This window comes from Myxocyprinus asiaticus, chromosome 11 (genome assembly GCF_019703515.2).
Source record: "Myxocyprinus asiaticus isolate MX2 ecotype Aquarium Trade chromosome 11, UBuf_Myxa_2, whole genome shotgun sequence".
NCBI lineage: Eukaryota > Metazoa > Chordata > Actinopteri > Cypriniformes > Catostomidae > Myxocyprinus > Myxocyprinus asiaticus.
Window position 1 is genome coordinate 38,364,349 of NC_059354.1, and position 23,187 is coordinate 38,387,535.

At 37.2% G+C, this 23,187-nt stretch overlaps 1 protein-coding gene across 10 annotated transcripts in view; it reads right to left on the reverse strand.

Moving 5' to 3' along the window:
• The window catches only part of sema5ba (sema domain, seven thrombospondin repeats (type 1 and type 1-like), transmembrane domain (TM) and short cytoplasmic domain, (semaphorin) 5Ba), a 186,938-nt gene that overhangs the window by 57,105 nt on the left and 106,646 nt on the right, over positions 1-23,187 (reverse strand). For 9 of the 10 annotated variants that reach the window (XR_007898532.1, XM_051711049.1, XM_051711050.1 and 6 more), the window contains 3 exons: positions 10,095-10,157; positions 8,267-8,365; positions 7,654-7,867 (listed from right to left, as the gene is read on the reverse strand). Coding sequence is in view for 9 of the 10 variants with exons in the window: in XM_051711049.1 (XP_051567009.1) it covers positions 7,654-7,867; positions 8,267-8,365; positions 10,095-10,157 (376 nt within the window). In the remaining variant the exon portion in view is untranslated. Of the gene's footprint in view, positions 1-7,653; positions 7,868-8,266; positions 8,366-10,094; positions 10,158-11,848; positions 11,928-23,187 lie in introns of those variants that run through there. The other variant, XM_051711057.1, reaches the window with a different exon arrangement.

A 23,187-nucleotide genomic window follows, 5' to 3' on the forward strand; every position in this document is an offset into this window, starting at 1 on the left:
ATGACATTCTAAAAACTCATGAGAGCCATTTTCTGTTCAAGCATGAAAATGCCCCTGTGTGAGGGCCATAAATAAATGGTTTACTAAGTCTGCAATTGGAAAGATTGACTGTCCAGCACAAAGTTCAGACATGAACCCTGTTGAACACCTTCAGGATGAACTGGAATGCCGACTGCGAGCCAGGCCCCATTGCACAACCTCACTGATGTTCTTGGGTCTGAATGGGAGCAAATCCCCACAGCAATGTTCCAACATCTAGTGGAAAGCTGTTATAGCTGCAAAAGAAGGGACTGATGCCCTAATTTTGAAATGAAATGTTCAACAAGCACATATGGGTTCGGTGTTTGGGTTTCCACATACTTCTTGCCAAGGAGTGTAAGTATCTGCATTCGGATTGGAAGAGAAAATCGTATTTGTATGCAGCATGCAACATTTTTAGGTTCTGAATAAACAGAGCGGTCCCATTAGTCCAGATGGCATTGGTCTGGATATCATTAGTCTAGTTAATATTACACACTCTAAATTATGCCCTTCCCCAAGGCCTGTCTATTCCCCAGCCAACAGCCAAATCCATTAATGCATGGTGTAGAGATTCACCTGTGAACAGCCATGATAATCATTGCTGGGGCCATCACAGCAGTTTAAGAGAATGAGATTACAGTTATGATGTGAAGCACAAGAGAGGCATCAATACAAATACCTGCTTTTTGATTCAATTTTAAACACTATTACAAAATATCAGTGGGAATAATATACAGAAACAACTAGATGCCTAGAAAAAAATCGGCATCAATTAGAAAAGTGAGTATCTGCATGAAATCCAAAAAGGATAATCTTGTAGAAACTGAGGAACAAATGGTTCTGTTTTAATGCTAAAAAACTACATTGGACTGGTATGGTGAATACCACATACTGTATAACAGTTGTCGCTTTGCAGTCTGCAAATGGCCTAACTGAGTGTGACTCTCCGAGATTTGACTCTCTGTCCAGAGGTGATCACAGGGTGCTGCTTATTGTAATCAAACAACGAATGCTTCAGATTGCAAAAGACATAATAACTACAGTTCCAGACAGATCAGGGTGAAGACAGTGGTCAGGGAAACACAGTGAATACTAATGCTGATGCCTTCAATGCTACAATAATTATTTCTCAGAGGCAACTGCATGAATTAATCAAGTCGTTTTGAATAAGCAGGGCTTGGATGAGTGTGAATGCGTTGGCTTGTTGAGGGACTGGACATGGCAATCTGTATTTTCCCTCTTCCATTCTTTGGGCTACGTATGTTTGGGATGGAATAATGGCTTACTAATTCCTGAATACTGCATAGTGTATAGGTGTCTCCTCAACTGTGGGCACTTTTACTGTATGTTGACTTTTGATCAAAAAGAACAGATTTCAACTTTTTTCTTCTTGATATGGGAAGTTCACATTAAAACTGACTTGTATAGATTTTAATGTTTTAGCCTGGTTCCAGACCTTCAATATTAAATAATTAAAATCCATTATAAAAATACAAATTACTATGTTTAAAACTACGATAATACACACAAAGTGTGAAATAAACATAAACCATTACAATATTTACAGTGTGAAAATTATTTCTATATATTTTTCCAAATTTACGACAGTAATGGCCACAGTTGTGGAATCATTTCCACCACACCAAAAATTTTGCCCCTAATATTTTTTTTCCCCCAAAGTTAATGTACTTGTTTAACAATCAACAAAAGTGTCAGTGGAGAGCATGCTTAAAATGAAATATGAGATAAGTGATGTTTGAAGAAAACAAAGAAAAATCAAGGTAAATATCACTTGTGAGCAGAATATTTTTATTGGGCTTAATTTCTGATCAAGCTGTTAAAGCTTTTAAAAAAAAAAAGAAAAAGCGAAAATATTATTTAATTGTGTGAATTTAGGATGCATGAAATGTTAGCTCAAAAAATATCCTTAGCAAGTAGTAATCTCTTAGAAGTGTAATTTCCTTTACCGTCAATTCCTGCACTGAATTCTATTAAACAAAAAACATAATTTTAGAGTTAAAAAAAAAAAAATCTTTACATTCTACAGTGCTAAGTCCAAAGTGTCTGAAGTTGAAGAAACACCCATACACTGTACACTGCCAATGTATAAAAACATTAAGTGAAACAGAAGGCATTTTTCCATGGGAAACATCTCAAACAGTGGTGTGCTAGACTTGCTGTCACATGACTTCATCATGTTGCGTGTTTAATTGAACAAGTACCGTCCAGTTATCATCTTGGAAAATTGCTAATTTACAGTACGTGTGTGTGCACATGCGCGTGCATGCGTCCGTGTGTGTGTGTTTATTTGCTGGCCACAGTCAGGGGAAAGCACCAAGCTGGGAAGTGAATTAAGAGTCTGGATATGCTTCAGTGGAGAGAGTCATGTGCTAAAAGGCACACAGTAGGTGATGATGACATTTCTCATTGAATCAGAGTTTTGCTAAAACAATATCATATCTCATTTTGGGTTTTACCCCACACAAGCGCAGTGTTAAAAAACATTCAGTCAGCACCTACCATGAACGGTCCAAAAACAGTCCAGATGGATTCAATTCTGGACCCCTGAGGTACAAGACATTTTATTTAAGGAATGTTCCATTTTAAAACAAGTTTAGCTCAACTGACAGCATTTGAAGCATAATGTTGTTTACAAAATAATAATAATAATAATGATGATAATAATAATTTTGACTCGTACCTCGTTTATTTAAAAACAGTAAAAATTGCACTTAAAGTAAGGCACTTACAATGAAATTAAATGGGGCCAGTTCATGAACATTAAAATACACACTGTTTTCAGCAGTATAGCCACACAACATAAACATTATACAGTACGTTAACATGATTTTAGTGGAATGAAATGAGGGATTTACCACTGTCTCAGCGTTTCCTAAATTAAATGGTTTACCTGCGTTACCTCGTCAAGACAAGGAAGTTGTAATATTATTGGATATAACTTTACACAAAGTTAGTTAGTGATTTTATCACATTAAAATCAATCATATTTACTTCTTATGGCTATACTTTTTAAACCTGTCCCCATTCACTTCCATTGTACGTGCCATATTGTAACTGCGATCTTTGATTTTTTTTAATAAACGAGTCATGAGTCAAAATGATTATTTAGTGGTAATCAACATTATGCTACAAATGCTGTTGACTGAGCATAACTTGTACTTAAAATTCTAAAGAAAGTGTTCAGTTGGGAAATTATGAGAATTGGGAGCAGGTACAAACTGTATGGGAAAATTAATTATGAGGTACAGGATAAAGCCTTTGCTTGGTTGAAGGCTATTCCGGTATGCTTATTACTGTATGTCTGATATAAATGTTTTTGTGCCAAAAACAGCCATAAATTAGTTTAAATCATAATTTTCCACCCTCTTTCTCTCTCACTGAATCATAGAATTAAATGAAGGGTTGCTGAGAAACAACACCAAAAATTGTTTATTGAAAATGTTAGGCACGTTCATGAGTGCTATGAGAGAAGCTTGTTCACAGTGGCATGCATGTTCATGTGAGAACATGCATTGTTTAGATTAAATTAAAGCTTGTTTCGTATGCCTTCAGAAGACTTGGAATTTAAAGCACAAGCCTCAAGGACTACTTTTACAATACTTTAGTGTCCTTTTTTAAGATTCAAAGTGAGCCACTATCAACTGCCATTGTATTGAAAAGATGGAAGGGGGTATTCTTTTGTGTTCAGCATAAGATAGAAAATCAATCAGGTTTGGAACAAGATGTGGATGATTAAAATATGACATGACAGAACTTCTACTGCTTCATTTAAATGGTAAAGTAGAATGTTTTGCTACTGTTTCATTAAGATCAATATTTTCAATGTTAATAACCTGTGTTATGATTAGCAAACCTCTTTGCATGTTCCGCATGGTATTTAGGAATAATGTCACGAATGACACAATTTAAAACAAGGCATTTTTTCTACATAATTTTAATAAATTGACTTTTTGGGCTGGCGTCGAAGTTTTGAGTTCTGAAAGTAACAGTATGCTTCCGTAGTATACTGAACTTTCTAATTTCAAAAGCTCAACAACAACAACCAAAAAAAGTTCAAAAGTAAATCTTGACTTTTTCCATGATATGACCCTTTAAGATAGCTTGTTCTTGTGTTTGTATTCACATATGGTCAATGTGCAGTATTGGTTCATAGACTGCAGGCAAAACTGAATGCCTCTGTGATCATACTGATGATCCCCTCTCTCCTTCTCTGCCTCTCTCTCACTCTTTGCCTTTCTTTCTCTCCCTCAAGTGTGAACTAAGTGACCTACAGTGGAACTAAGTGTGCAGCCCAACTGGGTGACATGAAGCATTACAGCTGCAATTTCATCCTCTCTCTGCCATGTGGAATAATTACACTGCTGGGTGGCTATAAGTTGGTCCACTCTATCCCAGACTCCAAGCCTGAACTTTAGCCTCCATAACCTCTCTCTAATTCCAAAACCCCTTTTTTTCTCACCATCTCAAATACTCCATAACACCTCAGTGGAGCCTGTATGAATTACAAGTCTGAATCCAGAAGTTTCTTATTCTGTTTGTATTGATGTCTGAATACATTTTCAATAGGAAAAGGCACAGTGTCAGCAGCTGGGAGATTAGACACCTTTTGACTATGTTTACATTGTGTCTGCGTGTGTGACTAGATTTTCTCTTGACAAGCTGAGATTACTCTAAAAATCTGTCGTAAACATGGATGGTGTTGTTACGAAAGTGTTGCAATACTGTACCCACTTTTGCTGAAGGACAATCTCAGACAGATATAGAAGTCATCAGGGTAGTTACCATGTAGGAACACTTGCAGAATAAAATGAACACAGGAGTGGTCCCAGAATATAAAGGTAGTGACTCAAATTCTTGGAGTTCTCAGTTATGGCTCATTTATGTATCAATTAATTTTCTCAGATGATTCTCCTAAAGTTCCTTTATTAAGAGTAGGGTACACCAGGGTTAAAGGCTCTGCTGGGTAAAAGGCTCCATTGATTTTATTTTCTTTCAAAACACTAAATAGCAACAAAAACTACCAGAGCACTTTCCTAAACACCTATTTGTTACTATTCACTGGAAACTTTTCCTGATCTATGATATCTTTGAGTGTGGTGTCTAAAGGTTGATTTTGAGGCAATTTGATCTACGTCATTTTTTTAAATGTTGCAAATTTATGTAGCTAATGAAAATCCCTGAAATTAACAAATTTCTTTTGAGACAAAAATACTTATTTATCATTTTTAGTTTTGTTTAAGACCTTTAAATCAAACATTTTTCAATAACTGTCCAATAAGTGAAAGGATAGCATTTGGGGTAAAAGCCCCCCTGTTGCTGGGGCTAAAGGCCCCTATTTAACAATTTTTTTTGTTTTTTTTTTAAGTGGGGCAAATAGATTTGTAATTAAAAATCATAATAGAGATTAGTTTATTTATAGAATACTTGAGATGTAATAAAATGCCAAATGTGTCTGAAATAAATGGGACTTTTTTTATAGTTATTTTGAGTAAGCATCATCTTAATTTGTTACTCAAAAAAGCTTCTTGGTGTCTCAAAATTATTTGCATTAGTTGACAAATTTTGCACAGTAAATATTGCCCCAGTATAATAATAATAATAATAATAATATGTTTAATTTATATAGCACTTTTCCAGAGCTCAAGGACGCTTCACAACAAAGAACAATAACATAACAAAAATATAGACAATCATATGGACAGTGGACAGTTGCCCAGTCCGGAACAGAAAGCAAATGCAGTTGCATATAGCAGATAACAGATCATACAAACAATTAGACATTTCAATCCAGTACAAGTAAGCATACAAATACAATGAGCAGTACATGATGCATATACACATTAGAACTGATAATACTGAGAGAACAAATAGGTTTTGAGCTGAGTTTTGAATTCAGAGATGGAGGTAGTAGTTCGAAGTGCCAGGGGGATTGAGTTCCATATCTTAGGTGCCACAACAGAAAAAGACCTGCCGCCCATTGACGAAAGACGGAATCTAGGAACAAGAAGAAGATCGCACCCAGAAGATCGGAGAGAGCGAATAGGAGTACAGGGAGAAAGTAAATCAGAAAGGTAAGAAGGAGCTAGACCGTGGAGTGACTTAAATGTGAGCAGTAGAACTTTGTATGCAATACGGGATGCGACAGGTAGCCAGTGAAGGTTAAATAGGATGGGAGTAATATGTGCAAACCGTTTAGTGTAAGTTAGTACTCTCGCAGCAGAATTTTGAATATATTGCAAGCGGGAGATAGAGTGTGCCGGTAGTCCAGAAAAAAGGGCGTTACAGTAGTCAAGGCGAGACGTAATAAATGCATGGACTATGATTCAGCATCTTTCGGGCTAATGTAGGGATGAATTTGGGTGATACGACATAGTTGGAAAAATGCTGCTTTAGAGAGTTTGTTAATATAAGCATCTAGGGTCAATGAAGGGTCAAGAATTATACCTAAGTTTCTGACTGTGTCAGATGGTAAAATTAGTGTACCATCAATGTCACAGCTAGGGACATTAATTTGATTTTTTGTTAGTGTTGATGGTCCAATAATTATGATTTCAGTTTTACTCAGTTTAATTTGAGAAGGCTGGAGTTAAGCCAGCCCTTCAGTTCATTGACACAAGAGGAAAACGAGGCAGTCTGATGAATAGAATCTGGCTGGCAAGCTGTATATATTTGTATATCATTGGCATAGCAGTGATAGTTAAAACCATGATGTCGAATAATTTGTTCAAGAGGCATAATGTAGATAATGAATAGTAATGGACCAAGAACTGAGCCCTGAGGAACACCTTGTTTGAGTGGGACAGTGGGGGATTTGTAATTGTGCATAGAGATATAGTATTGCCTATCCATGAGATATGCAGAGAACCAGGATAACGCAACACCTGAGATACCAATCTCTGAAAGGCGAGAAAGCAGTAGTTTGTGACAGACAGTGTCAAAAGCTGAGCTGAGGTCAAATAGTAAGAGAATGGAGAGATTGCCCGAGTCACCAGAGAGTAAAAGGTCATTGACAACCTTTACTAGAGCAGTTTCAGTACTGTGATGCAAGCGGAAACCAGATTGAAATATATCAAACAGATTGTTGTGAGCTAGAAATGATTGCAGCTGAATGGCGACAACCTTTTTCCATGATTTTAGAGACAAATGGTAAATTAGAAATTGGACGATAATTTGAAAAGTCTGCTGGATCCAGATTTTATTTTTTGAGAATGAATGTGGAGAGTATAGTTACTCAGATAATTTGGCTTTAGAAGAATTTGATGACAAATATTTGAGTTCATTTTGAAATCTCATATTTTTGATTGCAGACTAAATCTTGGAAGATCTGAACACAATCTGTGACATTGTTGACATCTCTTCTGAAACTCTGGAGGAGACACATGAGATTACCAGGGTCTTTTTTTCTTTTTTTTTTAAAGAATAATAATCTGAGAAGCAGAAGATATAAAATTCTATAATGTCTCATCATCACTTTTTGCATCTGAAGAAAAAGACATTCAGAAATTTGAATTCAAATTAATAAGACAGTACAGCAAGAGATACATTGAAACGTTCGAAGCAAACTCAGTGCAAACTCAGGAAATCAGACATGAGATGATGAGATTTATTTACCATTAAGCCATTTGGAGTTGTACTGGGCAGTCCGCAGCGGGGGCATTCCTCCTAGGCTGCGGTAGATGACAGGGTCCCGGCCGGAGAAATCGATGACCGTGGCGGCGTACAGCTCTCCGCTTTCAGTCACCACAGCGGTCGAGTTATGACGGGGGTCATAGGGACAGCGGGCCACTCCGTTCACCCTCTCCAACACTCTGCTCATGTTCCCTACCTGAGAGAGAGACAGTATCTCACACATTTTAAAGGGATACATTTTGTCATCATTTACTCACCCTAATGTTGTTCCGAACCCATATGACTTTCTTAAGAGGAACACAAATGGTATGTTAGGCAGAATTAAAGCCTCAGTCACCATTCACTTTCAATGTATTTTTTCCCCCTCTAAAATAAAAGTGAATGGAAACAGACAATAACATTCTGTCTAAAATCTCCCTTTGTATTCTATGGATAAAAGACAGTGCAATGGGTTTGAAACAACATGATGGTGAATAAATAATGACAGAATTTTCATTTTTTGATAAATTATCACTTTAACAGTATGAATTTTCAATGATAATGCTAAGCATATAATCTTTCAGCACTGAGGATAGCAGTTATACTAGATGCCTACCTCTCTGGTGATGCAAAGAGGCTGGAAGGCATTGGTGCCGCAGGTGATCACCTCTGTCTTGTTGACAAGCAACACTCGGATGTAGTTTTGACACTCCACCTGGAGTAAGAGATGTCACACCTCAGTGTTAGTATGACAGCATTGACCATGTTCGGAATACTATCATATATCTAACAGCATACTGCACAGGATATGCTGTATAATATAAATTTTAAAATAAAATGTATGTGAAGAAGTAAGCAACACTAAACATTTAAAAAAGTAGTATGCTATATTGTTGTCACATAACCTTACTATCTTTCATGTTTAATTCAGGATCCTATAAAATTACGTATCAGAAAAATAAACTGATCTTCAGTTAATTCAGTGGCATCTTCATCATTCTAATGTCATGTCCACACAAACATGTTTTCATTTGAGTCTCATCGCCAGTCTCATCCACACTGGAACGACGCTTTCCTCCACTGAAAATTTAGACTTTTTAAAAGGCTCTGCAGTATCACACACTTTGGAATACAAGTGTGGAATTCTTGTTTGATTAAATTTGGATTGTCAAATTACGATATAAATTCCTTTAGCATTCCTTAAGAACTCTATGAAAAGGGAAGATCTTTTGCTGTTCTGAATCCGAATAAACCCATTGTTTCCTGTGGGAGCACTTATGCTCCACCAAAGAGTGATATCACTTCAGCTTTCATTTGTACTATTACAAAAAAGTATTCCCTTCTGTGACTAGACCTTTTTGTCTGGGCAGTTGAATGTAAAAGCATAAGCACCTTCATCTCAGTGAGGCATATGCATAAATTAACAGCTAAGGAACAAACAGTGGCTTATGCTCTTCACTTGAGATGAGAACTGCTACTCACTGGATGTTTACACACAGTCAGTGTTTGAGATTGAGAACCATATTTATTAACATGTGTGACTCTCAAATTGTCCAGTACATACAGGAGCAGATCAAATAATGTCACATGAACATGAAAACAAATTCAATTCCCTTCTATTACTGCTGATAGCTTTGATTTAATGCCTGTAACCATAGTGACGGAAATATCAGGCAACTCCCGTTGTTTACATCCTCTCAGATATGTAGGAAAAAAAACTCCCTGGTTCCATCCCGTTAGTTTTTTTGGTTTCTTTTTCATTTATGCTTTTTTTCATTCTCCTACTGTACAATACCACAATTTTCTGCCATTTTTCAAAGAAAGGTTGACAGCTTCAACATTAGTGTTCAATATAAGTTAAATCCACTTCGCAATTTATGACCATTTTTCGATTATTTTATAGGAATTCTAGTCGATGAAATATTTTAGAGTGGAGCATAACTAGAAAAACTTCACTATAGAATTACTATAAAATAGAATCACTATAACTATTCATTATAGAAATTTCCATAACTTAAATGACTGAAGATTTTATTTATTTCCATGACTTTTCTATTGACTTTCATGACCCTTATACTCCAAAAGAGAGTAAAACAAGAAAAACAAAGTAGGTTAGGAGTGAACGAAGACCTGTCAATCTAAAGAGGTAAGCTCATTTATGTGAATTTCATTCAAATAATCAACCTTTTTCTTTAATCTGCTAGCTAACGTGAAATCAGATTTTTCATTTTGCCTTTCATGTTCACAAATTATCTGCTCCAAAAAAATTAAAAAAAATACATAAATAAATACTGACCTCTGGGCTTTAAAATGACTGAATAAGTAAGCTGAACATATTGCCCTCCCACAAACCTCAACAATACCCAACCCTCTGGCCAATGGCTTGTCAGCTTTTTTGAAAGAAATATACCTATTCAACAGAGAACCTGGGGGTTTAAAGTTACCTCCGTCTTTCCTTTGCTTTGACAGGACCTCCTGGTGTCTTCGTCTGGGCCCCATTCCGTTGCCTAGGAAACCAAAATAAAACCACAAAAAGTGACTTGCAGCTATTCAAAGTTGCCCAGTGTTTGTAGTACAGCAGAAGCCAGGTTATGCAACTGTTGATAATAATATTGAATTTAGCTAGATGCATCAAAATACATTAACCTTACTGTGGTGTTTATTGTGTAAACAGAATGATAAGTGGGGCAGCGGCTTAAAAGGGTGAGGTAACTAGACAGTTGGAAGACCAGATGCAATTTGCATGTAAATACCATCGCCTAGCCACATTGAAGCACAGTGACCTTGTCTCTCCCCCCTCCCCCCTCCTTTGGAGCTGCGTGTCCAGCCAACAATAATAGAGGCACTGCTTAGAAACTAAAATCCCGCTGTCTTCAGGTGTGCATATGCATAGCCACAAATATATTCACAAATTATTTGGTTGTAAAGCACAAAGTTACCACCATCACCACACAGCTTGAGGTGTAGTCCCTGCAATCTCATTGGTATCAGATCTTAAAGGAATATTTAACCTTAAAATGAAAATTGTCATAATTTACTCAACCTCATGTTTTTCTAAATCTGTATGACCTATGCAAAACGAACAAACTTAATGACTTTCATTTCAGGTTGTTTCTTATCAAAACTTCATAAGACTTTGAATATGATGCACAAACCGCCTGAACAACTTTTATGATACTTTTGGGTCCTTTAAACTAACAAAGTGAAGCACCATCAACTGCCATTGTATTGAAAAGAAGAGCTGTCATATTTGAAGGAAACACAGGAAATGTGAGAAACTATATCAACAGTCTAAGCATTCTTCAAAGAGCCATTTGGGCCAATGAAGTTAAGCAGGGTTGAGCCTGGTCCACACCTAAATAGGAGGCCACCTTGGAAAAACTAAGGTTGCTGCTGGAAGAGGTGGCAGGGGGCGTTCACCCTGCGGTCTATGTGGGTCCAAATGCCCCAGTATAGTGACGGGGACACTATACTGTAAAAAAGAAACCGTCTTGTGGATGAAAAGTTAAAGCATTGTTAAAGCTCTGTGGTCATAAAAAAATCCCAGTGTCCTGGCCCTTGTAATGGCCTCCTAATAATGCCCATCCATTAATTGGTTGTATCACTCTACTCTCTCCACGCCACCAACAGCTGGTGTGTGCGGAGCGTGCTGGCACACTATGGCTGCTGTCACATCACCTAGGTGGATGCTGCACACTGGTGGTGGTTGAGGAGAACCAACTGTTCTCTATGTAAAGCGCTTTGAGTGTAGCATCAGAAAAGCACTATATAAGTGTAACATTCACGCATTCACATACACTAAACCAATAACCACAGATAAAACCTGGGGTTATTAGTTTAGTGTATCAATAGCACAGTTCTCTCTCAGACATGATCTGCCATGCTGTGATTTACAAGTGGGCCTTGGCTGATGCAACTGAAACGTAATGCAAGGACAAAACTTATGAACCTGGAGGAAGATTAGATGGTGTAACGGATGTGTAGCACACCGCACATATTATTGTCTCTACCAATGTTTAAATAATTGATAGTTTAATGTGGTTGTCTTTTTGTATTTAAAGTATATTTAAAACATGAATATCAGGTGAAATAAGCACACAGGATAATGTTTTTAAAACAGTTTATTAAGAACATCAAGCATGCTTATAGAAGGGTGCACACTTCTTGCAGATTCCTTATGTTTTAAAAGTGAACTTACCCAAGTTAAGTTATGAGTAACTCTGGAGCATGGAGTGAATGGCCACATTCCACATGTCAGCAAACAAAGGGAGAAGTGAGGGTTTTAGCTCCACCTTTATGCTGGGCCAGAGAAATTGGACTGTGCCATTATGTTCAGAACTGGAGGGGGGATTTGTTTCTTCACAGTTATTTCATTACCTATTTGTCTTAGTAATTTAATTTAGTCAATTGTTATTTTGACACTTAACTTTAATTTGTGTTTGGTAGAGTCCACAGTGTTTATTTATCCACCTTTTTCCTGACTTCTCCATGGGCGGCGCCATTATGGCGAGCTACATCCTCTCGGATACTCCGCACTTCCACTTCGCTGTTGTTATTGTATGCTAAAGCTAGACAAACGTTACTGGTGATGCTGATCATCAGAGGCTCTTGAGGAATATGTGCTGTTAGAGGATGTTATAACAACTACAGCTGGAAAATGAATGTTACAACAATAAACGCACCCAAAAGCTGTCAATGCCTAAAACTTTGCACCAGAGTTTGCAATAAGCAGAGGATACATTAACATAATTCTCCGTCATTTGCCTATTTTTATTAAAACACTGACGGATAATTCCAAATGATACATCCCTCAAATCTGTTGATTTTTAAATGAAACCTAGGGAGAACATATGTCCTCTTTTCACGTACATGTCCTCTTTTTTGGACCTTGATAATTGTCCGATCTAAGCGCACCATAAATGTGAATTCTCTCTCTGCGTGCTGAATGTCTGTGTGTCTCTCTCTCTCTCTTTCACACACACACACACACAAGGCGTGTGCAGAAAGCGTGAGAGCCCAGTGTAGTAACTTTACCATGTAAATGTGCGTGATTGTGTACTTATTTATTCTGCGACTGCTGTCGAAAGAGTCCATACACAGATTTTAGTGAGAAAGGGATTTACGTTAAGTAAACAGGGAGTGTTCCATCATTTTTGACTGTTGTTATTGATTATTTCAATGCTTGGTAATGTGAATAAGCTGCGAACCGGAAGTCTGTAGCATCCACGTTGGGAGTACGCTTAAAGCATAATGGGTCATTTCACCGCCCGTGAAAATCGTGGATAGGTGTGGTGAAAGCAAGGAAACAGAAGGATAAAGGAAAGGAATTAATATAAAAGGATAAAGATTGCACAAGCAGCCCAGTAGGTTGCGACATGGATGTGGAATGCGAGACGCCAAAAAAACAAAAGAAGAAGAAGGCGGGAGAGTCATTTTGTCTGTTATCTCAGTTCAGCACAGTCGTCTGTTAGTCCGTTACCATCATGGGCTACTGACTTATTGGTCGATATTGTTTGATTTTGTTATTTTATTTTTATGTATTCTTCTCTGTTTGTTGCTTTATTAACCAGGAATAGAGTTATAAACTGGAAGCCTTGTTTATTTGATTTTCCTTATTATTTTTTCTTAAGACTGATGACTTGAATGCTGATTTTGCTGACGAGAAATAAAATTATTCTTTGTGTCATTGCTTTATTCCCTGTCCTACCAAATTCTTGGCCACGACCATCACAGATGGCAAAACTGGTAAGAAGAGAAACACAAATTGATTACAAAAATACATCTGTGAATGGCTACCTACATACACAAAGTTAGTGTGCTTGAGAGAGACTGATGATTCTAAAACAAGTCATTCAATTAACTTTTTCCCAAACCAATAAAAATATACCTGGTAAAGTCGCTGTGTTTAGGTAATTAAAGAGACTAAAGATTCAATGAGATTGGGCAGATGGTGAAGTCAAGAAAATAAATGCCCATTCTTACTCTTCACACTAAGAAAGAAATGAATATCTGTCAGGCTAAACCAAAAAGAAAATAACTAAAAGTGAATAGGGAAAATCAAGCTCCAAAAATAAATAAAAGCACCACCAAAAAGTAGTGCATATAACTATTAAATGAATAGTTCACCCAAAAATTTAAATTCTCATATTTAAGTCAATATTTAAGTCCTTTTTACTATAAATGTCCACGTTCACTTTCACTTCCACATTCTTCTTTGGTTTTGCCGATTTGCATTCTTTGTGCATATTGCCACTAGGCAGGGAGGAGAATTTATAGTAAAATAGGACTTAAAAATGTATCTGTTTCTCAACAACATCTATATCATCACTTCAGAAGATATGGATTTAACCACTGGAGTCATATGGATTACTTTTATGCTGCCTTTATGTGATTTTTGGAGTGTCAAAATTTTGGCACCCAATCACTTGCATTGTGTGTACCAAAAGAGCTGATATATTCTTCTAAATATCTTAATTTGTGTTATGCAGAAGAAAGAAAGTCATACATCTGGCGTGCATGAGGGTGAGTAAATGATGAGAGCATTTTCATTTTTGGGTGAACTATCCCTTTAGGCTTATTTCCAAGTCTTCTAAAGCCATGTGATAGATGATAGCTTTGTGTGAGGAACAGACCGAAATGTGGGTCCAAATCTCGTTCGCACTTATATGTATTAGAATTTGAAGCATTGTGCTCAGCTAGAAAACACACAGAAACCAATGGAATCACTGACATCAAAACTGGCACCTTTTGAGTATGCACAAATGTGAATGAGATTTAAAATTTTTGATGAACTTTGATTTTTGGTGTTAAACGGCGCCTGTCGCCATTAGTGTTCCACAGAAGAAAGTCAAACGGGTTTGGAATGACATGAATGAGAGTTAATAATTACAGAATATTTATTTACATTTATGCATTTGGCAGACACTTTTATCCAAAGAGAATTACAGTGCACTTATTACAGGGACAGTCCCCCCAGAGCAACCTGGAGTTAAGTGCCTTGCTCAAGAACACAATGGTGGTGGCTGTGGGGATCGAACCGGCAACCTTCTGATTATCGTGTTATGTGCTTTAGCCCACTATGCCACCACCACATAGTGAATATTTAATTTTTGTTTTATTTTACATTTAGCTACCACCTTCTTGCTCATCAATGTAGTTCTCTAAGCCAAAGCTGTCAGGTAAGATGGAGCGACATGCTGCTAAATAGATCTTGTGTGTGAGCTTATTTGTTTGTGCAATCATGTGTGTTTCAGGCATGTTTGTGATGGATGCCTAAGCTGTGAGTCATCGTTCAGGTCATTAACATATTGTCTGTGAGCCCCTGTTTTCTGGAAGAATCCGTCAGCTTAACCCTGACCTTAGCCACAGCAGCCCCTCTCTTCACACCACACTGGAACAATGCCAGCCCACCAATGTTATTCCCAAAGACCCTTCTGAAGAGGCGGGCTGTGAAAAGCACACTGTATGCCATGTTTGGCGAAGACCTGAATGTGAAACTGGAAACGTTGCCACCGTTGGGGGGGCCAGTATCCAGCAGGCAATGGCGGATGGTGACTGAGGAGCCTTTCACTGGTGGGAGGTTTAAACTTTTGAATGATAAATTACCTTTGACAAGCGTTATGCCAAAGTGAATGAGGTAATAAAGATTAAAAGCATGCAGAGATAATGACGTAACTGCTAGTTAATTTAGTGTGTGAATGATCCTGTGGAATTTCTTTAGTTTAGACATTTAAAGGGATCGTTCAGCCATAAAAAGTAATACATCTCCTAACTGTTCTGCCTAACATTTCCTTTTGTGTGCAACAGGGGAAAGAAAAGTAATATGGGTTTTGAAACACTATTTCACATGACTTGGATCAATGTTACCCAATGCACTGAACTCTAATGTATGAAGCGTTAGCTTCTCTTACAAAAATGTATTACTGCAATCTATGTAGTAAAAAGTGCAGTTTTGTGTAGTACAATGATGCTGTACTGCAAAATGTCAAACTGTACTGCACTTACAATGCCTTTTAACTGCAGTACTGATATAGTGCACAACAGTACAATTGCAGGTCAGTGTAGTACTACTACAGTTCAGTGAATTATACCTGCATTCCACACTGGTATAACTGCAGTACATTGCAAAACAATAGCAGTTCAGTAAAGTACAATTTCAAATCAATGCAGTACAACTACAGTTTGTGTAGTTCACCTGCAGTTCAGTGCAGTTTAACAGCTGTACTGCAGTATAAATGGAGCTTCGACTGCAAATGCAGTTTTCACTTTGAACAAAATTTCAGTTCTAAAGCGTCTAAACTAGGGCTGTCGAAATTAACGCATGCGATTCATTTACAATGTTTGACACACTGTTTATTTTTTAACGTGATTATTACCAATTTGACATTAGATTCTGCCATTTTATTCTGTGTGAGATCTACCTAAACACCAGTTGCAATAGGGCGGAACCTTTGCGATGTAACCGGGGAGACCTTACACAGTGATGCACACACCACAAACAAACACACAGCATCAAAGTGATGGAGAAAGGACCTCTTAATGGTAATTTTTTGTACAAAACAAATGCAGACGCAGCAAACTAAAGACTCATTCACACAACTCGGTGGAGTGAAGCAGCCAGCGTTTCCTCGGCATCTTGTTGCACTTCTGTCTTACCGGACTATTCGGATGAAGTATAATTATGAGGGCAGTATTAGCACTAAAAGCAAAACAAAGCCCTATTGTACAGTCATTGTTCTCAGAGTGATGTCTGTGAAACAAAATTTGCATGGCTCCTCTGTAATAAAACTCATGCATTCGGAAAACAATTAATTCACGGTGGAAAAGTGAGTTTGGTCCCGACAAACCCGGAAATTTGCTTCTCATGTGATCAGTCACATGTAATATTTGTATTAGAGGGTGTACAGTTTAGTTGACTTGTTGGTTAGTTCTCCCACTAGTCAACATGTTGGGTTGGTGCCTTCTAGTGAAGGATCACATTAATTCAGTTGCACTTGTTCCATATGGTGATATAAAGGAATATTCCTTAGTCCACAAACTGCGTTCTGTGTATTTTGTGAAAATACATTTTCAAATATAGGCTATGCAAATATATTTGGAATAACGCTAAAGTGTAAATAAAGTGAACACGGGGCACTTTGCACAAGCTTTCGTTTCTCTTGTGCTGAGATGAGAGCGCGTCATCAGTTGCGCACATATTCTCTCTCTCTCTCTCTCCCCAACACGCAATCAAACACGCGCACTCTCTCTAGGGAGAGAGAGAAAAGCCCCACATATACCATATACAGTAGAGAAAATGTGGGAAATATCAAGAAAAGTTAGTGCAACCTCTTTTTCTTTCTTTTTTTTTTCTTCTATGTAAGAGCTCTCACTCAGTGTGGTGGAGCGTGAATACATTTTCAAGATATTATAAATTTCCATAATCCACACCTGGAAATCACAATTTTAAAATTTCCAGGTTTTAAAAATTCCCTGATATTTTCAGGTTTTATAACAAATTGATTTACAATGATTTACCATACAATTTGCATGACATATACAATATATTCTTTGAAATGACAGGTTCAACTTTGCCCCAAAGTTGCTGATTTTCACACAATGAATTTGCCTCATGTCTTTTAGAATACAAAGCAACAAGAGATGTTTAAAAACTTTATGAAGAGATACTGAAGGCCACATTTTTGGTGCCTCAGTTTTTGGACTAATTCAAATTCACCATTAAACTCACCAAGAGCATTCATCCAGAGATGAGTCCTTTTTTGGTGATTGGTATGACATTTGTCTGTCAAAAGTTCAAATACTGTACACATTTTCGCTGTTTAGTGCTTTCGATTCTCGCTGTAAAAAAATTCACTAGCCAAACGTCAAGACTCTTGCATTGAGAAGTGCGCTACAGCACTAACTTAGTCATGAAAGGGCCTTCCCTTTGATTTAGATATTGCTGCAATCTTCTACAGATGTACTTAAGCTAAGAAAGATAAATGACAATTTCAAGATCTTTATGATGCTTTAATAACAAAAGATGCACCATAAAGTATTCTAAAATGTATTTTATTTTCATTTGGAATAGCTGTATATCTCAGAAGATGCTGAAAGCATCCTTTTTGCCTCCAAAGCTACCAAAGAGAAAATCACACAGAAGCATGTGCAGTCTAATGTGGCTCTGCAATTGGATCTTACTCTTTTAATGAGGCCATCGCATCGTGTATGTGAACAAACTCAGAAATCACGACTATTTGTGGCATAATTACTCAAACTTCATCTGTTCTAATAATCTCGGTGGCACCAAGTGCTCTGCCCCTGGCTTCCTCATGAAATGGTATAATGAATATTTCATGGAGGGATAAAATAGTTGGGATTTATTTATACATAAATTGGTGAGGCAGAGAGACAGCGTTGGGCTAGAAAAGGCATTCTATTTACTGCAAGTATTGAGGAAATGCTAATAAGAGCACAAGAGAGGGCAGAATGGTGGAGACACATTTTTTGCTTCCAGTGATAAGGCTATTGTCTCAGTGGCACATTACTAATGTTAGAAATGAAGAGTGTTTCATGGGGCACTGCAAGTGTGCTTAGGGTGCTTGCTGCTTGCCATAAGGTACTTTTCCTTTTAGACAATTTAACATTATTCTTTCAACAATATGGTATGGCAAATGATTATTTAAAAATAAATAAATAAATAAATATTCCATGTAGGTCATCCCACATATACATTTCTATCACTTTCCTATGATTTTTCCTTGACTTTCCATTTCCAGTTAATTGAGATTACTAAATAAGGCTATTGAAAAAACTGGGTCTAGTTAACCATTAAAAACAAAAACCCAGAGTTGCTTTTGTTTCATTTTACCCCATATTAAGTCTGCAAAATGTTTTTAGGATACTTGCTCTGTGCAAAATTATGGCCATTTCAGAAAGCTTTCTTGGCAAAAAATCAGGAATCGGGAATTTTATGATAAGTATTTCTTGTTGTAAAGTAAAAATACCTAAACATTCTTTAAAAAAAAAAGAAATTTACTTAAGACTTACAGTATAATGATTTGTTTTCAGAGACTATATCTTGAATTAAGTTTATTTTTCTTATCCCATTAACAAAGAATTTTTTAAAGTTTATATTTTCAAGAAAAATCTTTTTGCCAATGGGTTAAGAAACTAAATAGTAATCTTAAAGTAAATTTATCTTAAAGCAAGTTTGGATATTTATATTGGAAAACAAGACAAAAATATTGATTAAGAAAGTTATTTTTCACAATGCAGTTATTTAGGCCAAGAGTTTGCATGAACACTCCCTTTCCTCCAAAACTCCACTGGTTTGGGAGGGAAAAAGTCATCTGCATACTCATCAAGGAGGTCCCTGATTAAAGTACGATGGATTCGCCCCAATCGTGCTGGCTGGAGCAGCAAGGCTTTCCATCTCATTGGCAGATCTTCAAGGTCTGCAGGCTTCAATAGGCATCCAAAGGCACCTCCCTGTTTCGTCCTTTAACAGGGTGCCCTATTCAAGCGGCCCCATCACCATTTATCACCGCCCTCTAGTATGTGACATGACTCTCAATACCTCTGCCTCATTGTCCAAGAACACTGAACGTTACACAAGAGGGTGCAGATATGGACTCGAGCATCTCCACCTACGCCTACGGCACACACATTTTCCCTGGATCCAGCACAACCATCTCTATCTCACCACTGTTATTATTGTAAACATTATTATTGTTTTGAGACACAGTATACTACAATATTTGAAAACTTTACAACCCGCTTTCATTAAACATGAAAATACCACTAGTTAGCGATAACTCTTGAGTAATTTAATTTGGTTAAGGTTTAGGTTTTGGCTATAAAATATTTAACTTAATCCAAAATGAAAACTATAACAAATATATAGAAAAACTAAACTGAAACCAGAAAACATTGAAAAAACTGGTAACATTTGACAAAAGGTTTCTATTGATTTACATTAGTTAATGCAAAAAGTATCACGAATTAACAATAAACAGTGATTTTTTTTATAGCACTTATCAGTTTTGGTTAATGTTATTATTATTCATTCCTATGATTATTGTCATTTATCAAAGTACTATTAATCACCGTTTGTTTGTGTTAGTTCATATAGAATGAACTAATGTTAACTATCAGTATACACTAGTGTTACTGTAGAAATAAACATGGACCAAGCTTAATATATATTGTAAAAGTATCATTCATTGTTGGTTAACAAATAACAAATAATTACCAAAATAATTAACTAAAACTAACAAACGGAATGAAAATCAAATCAAATCTAAACAAGGACACATTTTTATCTAGACAGATGTAAATGCTAAATTGAACATTAAAAAACAGAATAAAACTTTCTGTCACTTCACATTCCAGAACACCCTTTTCTCCCAGCCCCATATTCAACAGCCGATAAGAAAAGGCAGTGTGGCATGGGGGAGTATGCCCCTCTCTGCAGGCCTGAACAAGGCTAGTGCATGGTTTTGTCTAGAGGCGTGTGTGTGCCCAGCTAAAGAGGGGACAAGCAAATCAGGAGTCCTTTCAATATTCACAGCTGTGCCTTCTGAACGCATTTACTTGAGGTTAGAACAACAGAGAAAGAGAGAGAGAACTGGATGAGAAATTTAACAACAGGTCAGTTCTTAATGTAGTGGGTGAAAAGCATTGTATGCACCATATTGCCTTTGGATGTAAGTGATGACTTTAATTTTAGATAAACCTACTGAGTGAACTGAACTGCCTCAGCGAACTACAAAACTCCCAAGGAGAGAACAATGGCCGACTGAGGCACACCACGCCAGTGTTAGGGAGTAAACAGGGATGATATACTGTATTTCTACCAACCAAATACGGTACATTCCAACTCCAAATAAAGTTTCAAGTCCCATGGAAACCAGAAAATCGCATTTAAATAATCAATGATGAGTACAATAGGAGGCTGCATTTTCCATCTGGGATTACATTTTTACTCCACTGACAGTTAGGTTTAGGGTTTAGGTTAGGGCATATGGTTGATTAAATGTGCATTCTGTATTGCATTATTTACAGCTAAATCACAGCTTGCTTTTGGAGGCACTCTGGAGCTCACACACGCCAAAATTTTCAATGAAACTTCCAGCTGCGGCCACTGGGGGCAGTAGTATCAGTCTGGTATTTTTCCAATCAAGGTTTCAGCTCCCTTACAATGTCACATTGTTAAAACCAAAACCAAACAAATAGGCAAAGATTAAATCCCTAGATAAGCCTGCTGCAAGACAACTGAAATAATTTGTCTTCTTTTCTTCTAAAGCAAAGAGACATTTCCTACTGGGTTTCATTGCTGCAGTCTCTCTGTTTCTCATTGTCTATATGTCACAAATTAGCCGACCAGTGACAAAGACCGCATCAATAATTAAATCTATGCAAATTGCAGAGGGACATTAATCATGAGTGAGCTGATGGAAATCAGCAAAGATTCATCGAACTCTGAAATCAGAGAGCTGAAATTTGCACCTTAGGCGACCACCGAGACCTAATATCATACAGGAGACGCTTAATGTGGCTTTTCTTCATCTTGATCTCTACTCTAGAGGATCCTCTTCCTGAGCCCCAGTTTTCCCACGAGAGCTGAAATATGAATAACGGAGTATAACGCATTGCCACTGCTGTGATCCTATGAGCCTCTGTCAGATAATTAGAATAAATGCGAGCAGCCGCCGTTATTGTGCCCATGCATTCCCATCTGTTGAGCCGGATGCTGTTTCGTAATCACAGATTATTTGTGTACACTGAACATATTTCAAAGCAAAATCAAACCAGAGCAGAATCTAAACAGCTCTAATTCCCTGCTGTTATTTGTTCATGTCTGGTACTTCCTGTTTTATTGGTTGCAGCTGAGGAGAGCAGTCACCTCTAGACCACAAGGGCCTCGGTCAAAAGCAGCGGTAGCAGTAACAGTTCAGAGCAGTCTCCAATGTCTGTTGACTAAGGGCAGAGACCTCTGTCTTGTCTGTGTGAACAATTGTCTCAGATGTTTACATTTGGGAAATAGACTGGCAAGAGCTTTAAAATGTACTTTTCAGTGCAAAAGGATGTGGATCCTGTATATAAAGTGAAGCTGGGATAGACTAGAGCTAAAAAAAACAGCCCACGATTCATGCCAGCCCATCAAAACTCACAGCACTATACTGTATGTATTACATGCTGTATATATAATACAAATTACTGGGCATTATCTTTTTGAAATATAGTGGATTTTCACAGTTCACTTCTATGTGTCAAACTGTTTTCCATTGAAAAGCAGCACAATTACTGTAAATCACACAGCAAATTAAAAGCAGAAACAGTGTGAAATGTTTAGGTGGTGGAAATGTAAGGATCTCACCAGGAAATTACAGAGACCTGGGTTCAAATCATGGGTGACCACACTGAATTTATCAAAAAACTTTCAATAAAAATGTTTTTTGTCCCTTTTCTTTTTTTTATATCTTGTTTATTTTATAAATTTGGTATCATCAGTCCCGGTGCTCCCTATGGCCATTCTATCCCTGAAGATATGTGTCATTGATGGAAAAATGGGAGAATTTGTGAGCAGCCGTGCCTTTATGTTACAAGACTTTATACAGTCCTCGTAATGAGGCTTTAAAATGTGATTTTCAGAACATGTCAATTGACCTGTTGACAGAAAAGTGTCCGAAGGATGGTGTCTGATGTTCCCGATTCTTTTCTCACCCTTTACAGAATCTCGATAACCACAAGTGAACATTGTGTGTAACGTCACATGAAATGGTGATAGAAAAGAAAAAGTCTATAAGTCATGACCATATTTCAAGAGAATTCTCAAAGTTGTACATTGTGAAGCTGCACAAAGAAAGGCTAATCTTGAATGCTCTTATCTTGGTGTTGTGGAATACACTAACATGGCACTAGAAGGAAGGCTGTGACTGTTTTATAATTTCTCAGATTGTATTTAGCTGTATTGCTCTTAATTTATTTAATCTACTATAAGCACTTATTACACTCATAAAATACATAATCCATGCCTCATACATCCCTTTTATATTTTTGGTCAAATGAAAGATGCCCAATTGTGTGCTGATTATCTGCTGGAAAAGACTGCCATGACATTTGAGACAATTTAAAAAAAAAAATTTAAATATATAAATATTAAAGTGAACCTAGACTTTAAGAATTTATGAAGAAAATATGAGTGGTACTTGCCCGTGCAAAATGTATCGTCACAATGCTAGGTGGTTGACAGGATGTTGTTATACGATTTCTGAGGTGTACTTGCATTGCTATATGGTAGCTGTGATGTTCTGCTTGGTTGCAATGAACATTACATTTATATAGCACTTTTCTGATACTACACTCAAAGCGCTTTACATAATAAACAGGGGACTCTCCTAAACCACCATCAGTGTGCAGCATCCATCTGGATGATGCGATGGCAGCCATAGTGCGCCAGTATGCTCACCACACACCAGCTGTTGGTGGAGAGGAGAGAGTAGAGTGATAGAGCCAATTAATGGATGGGGATTATTAGGAGGCCATGATTGATAA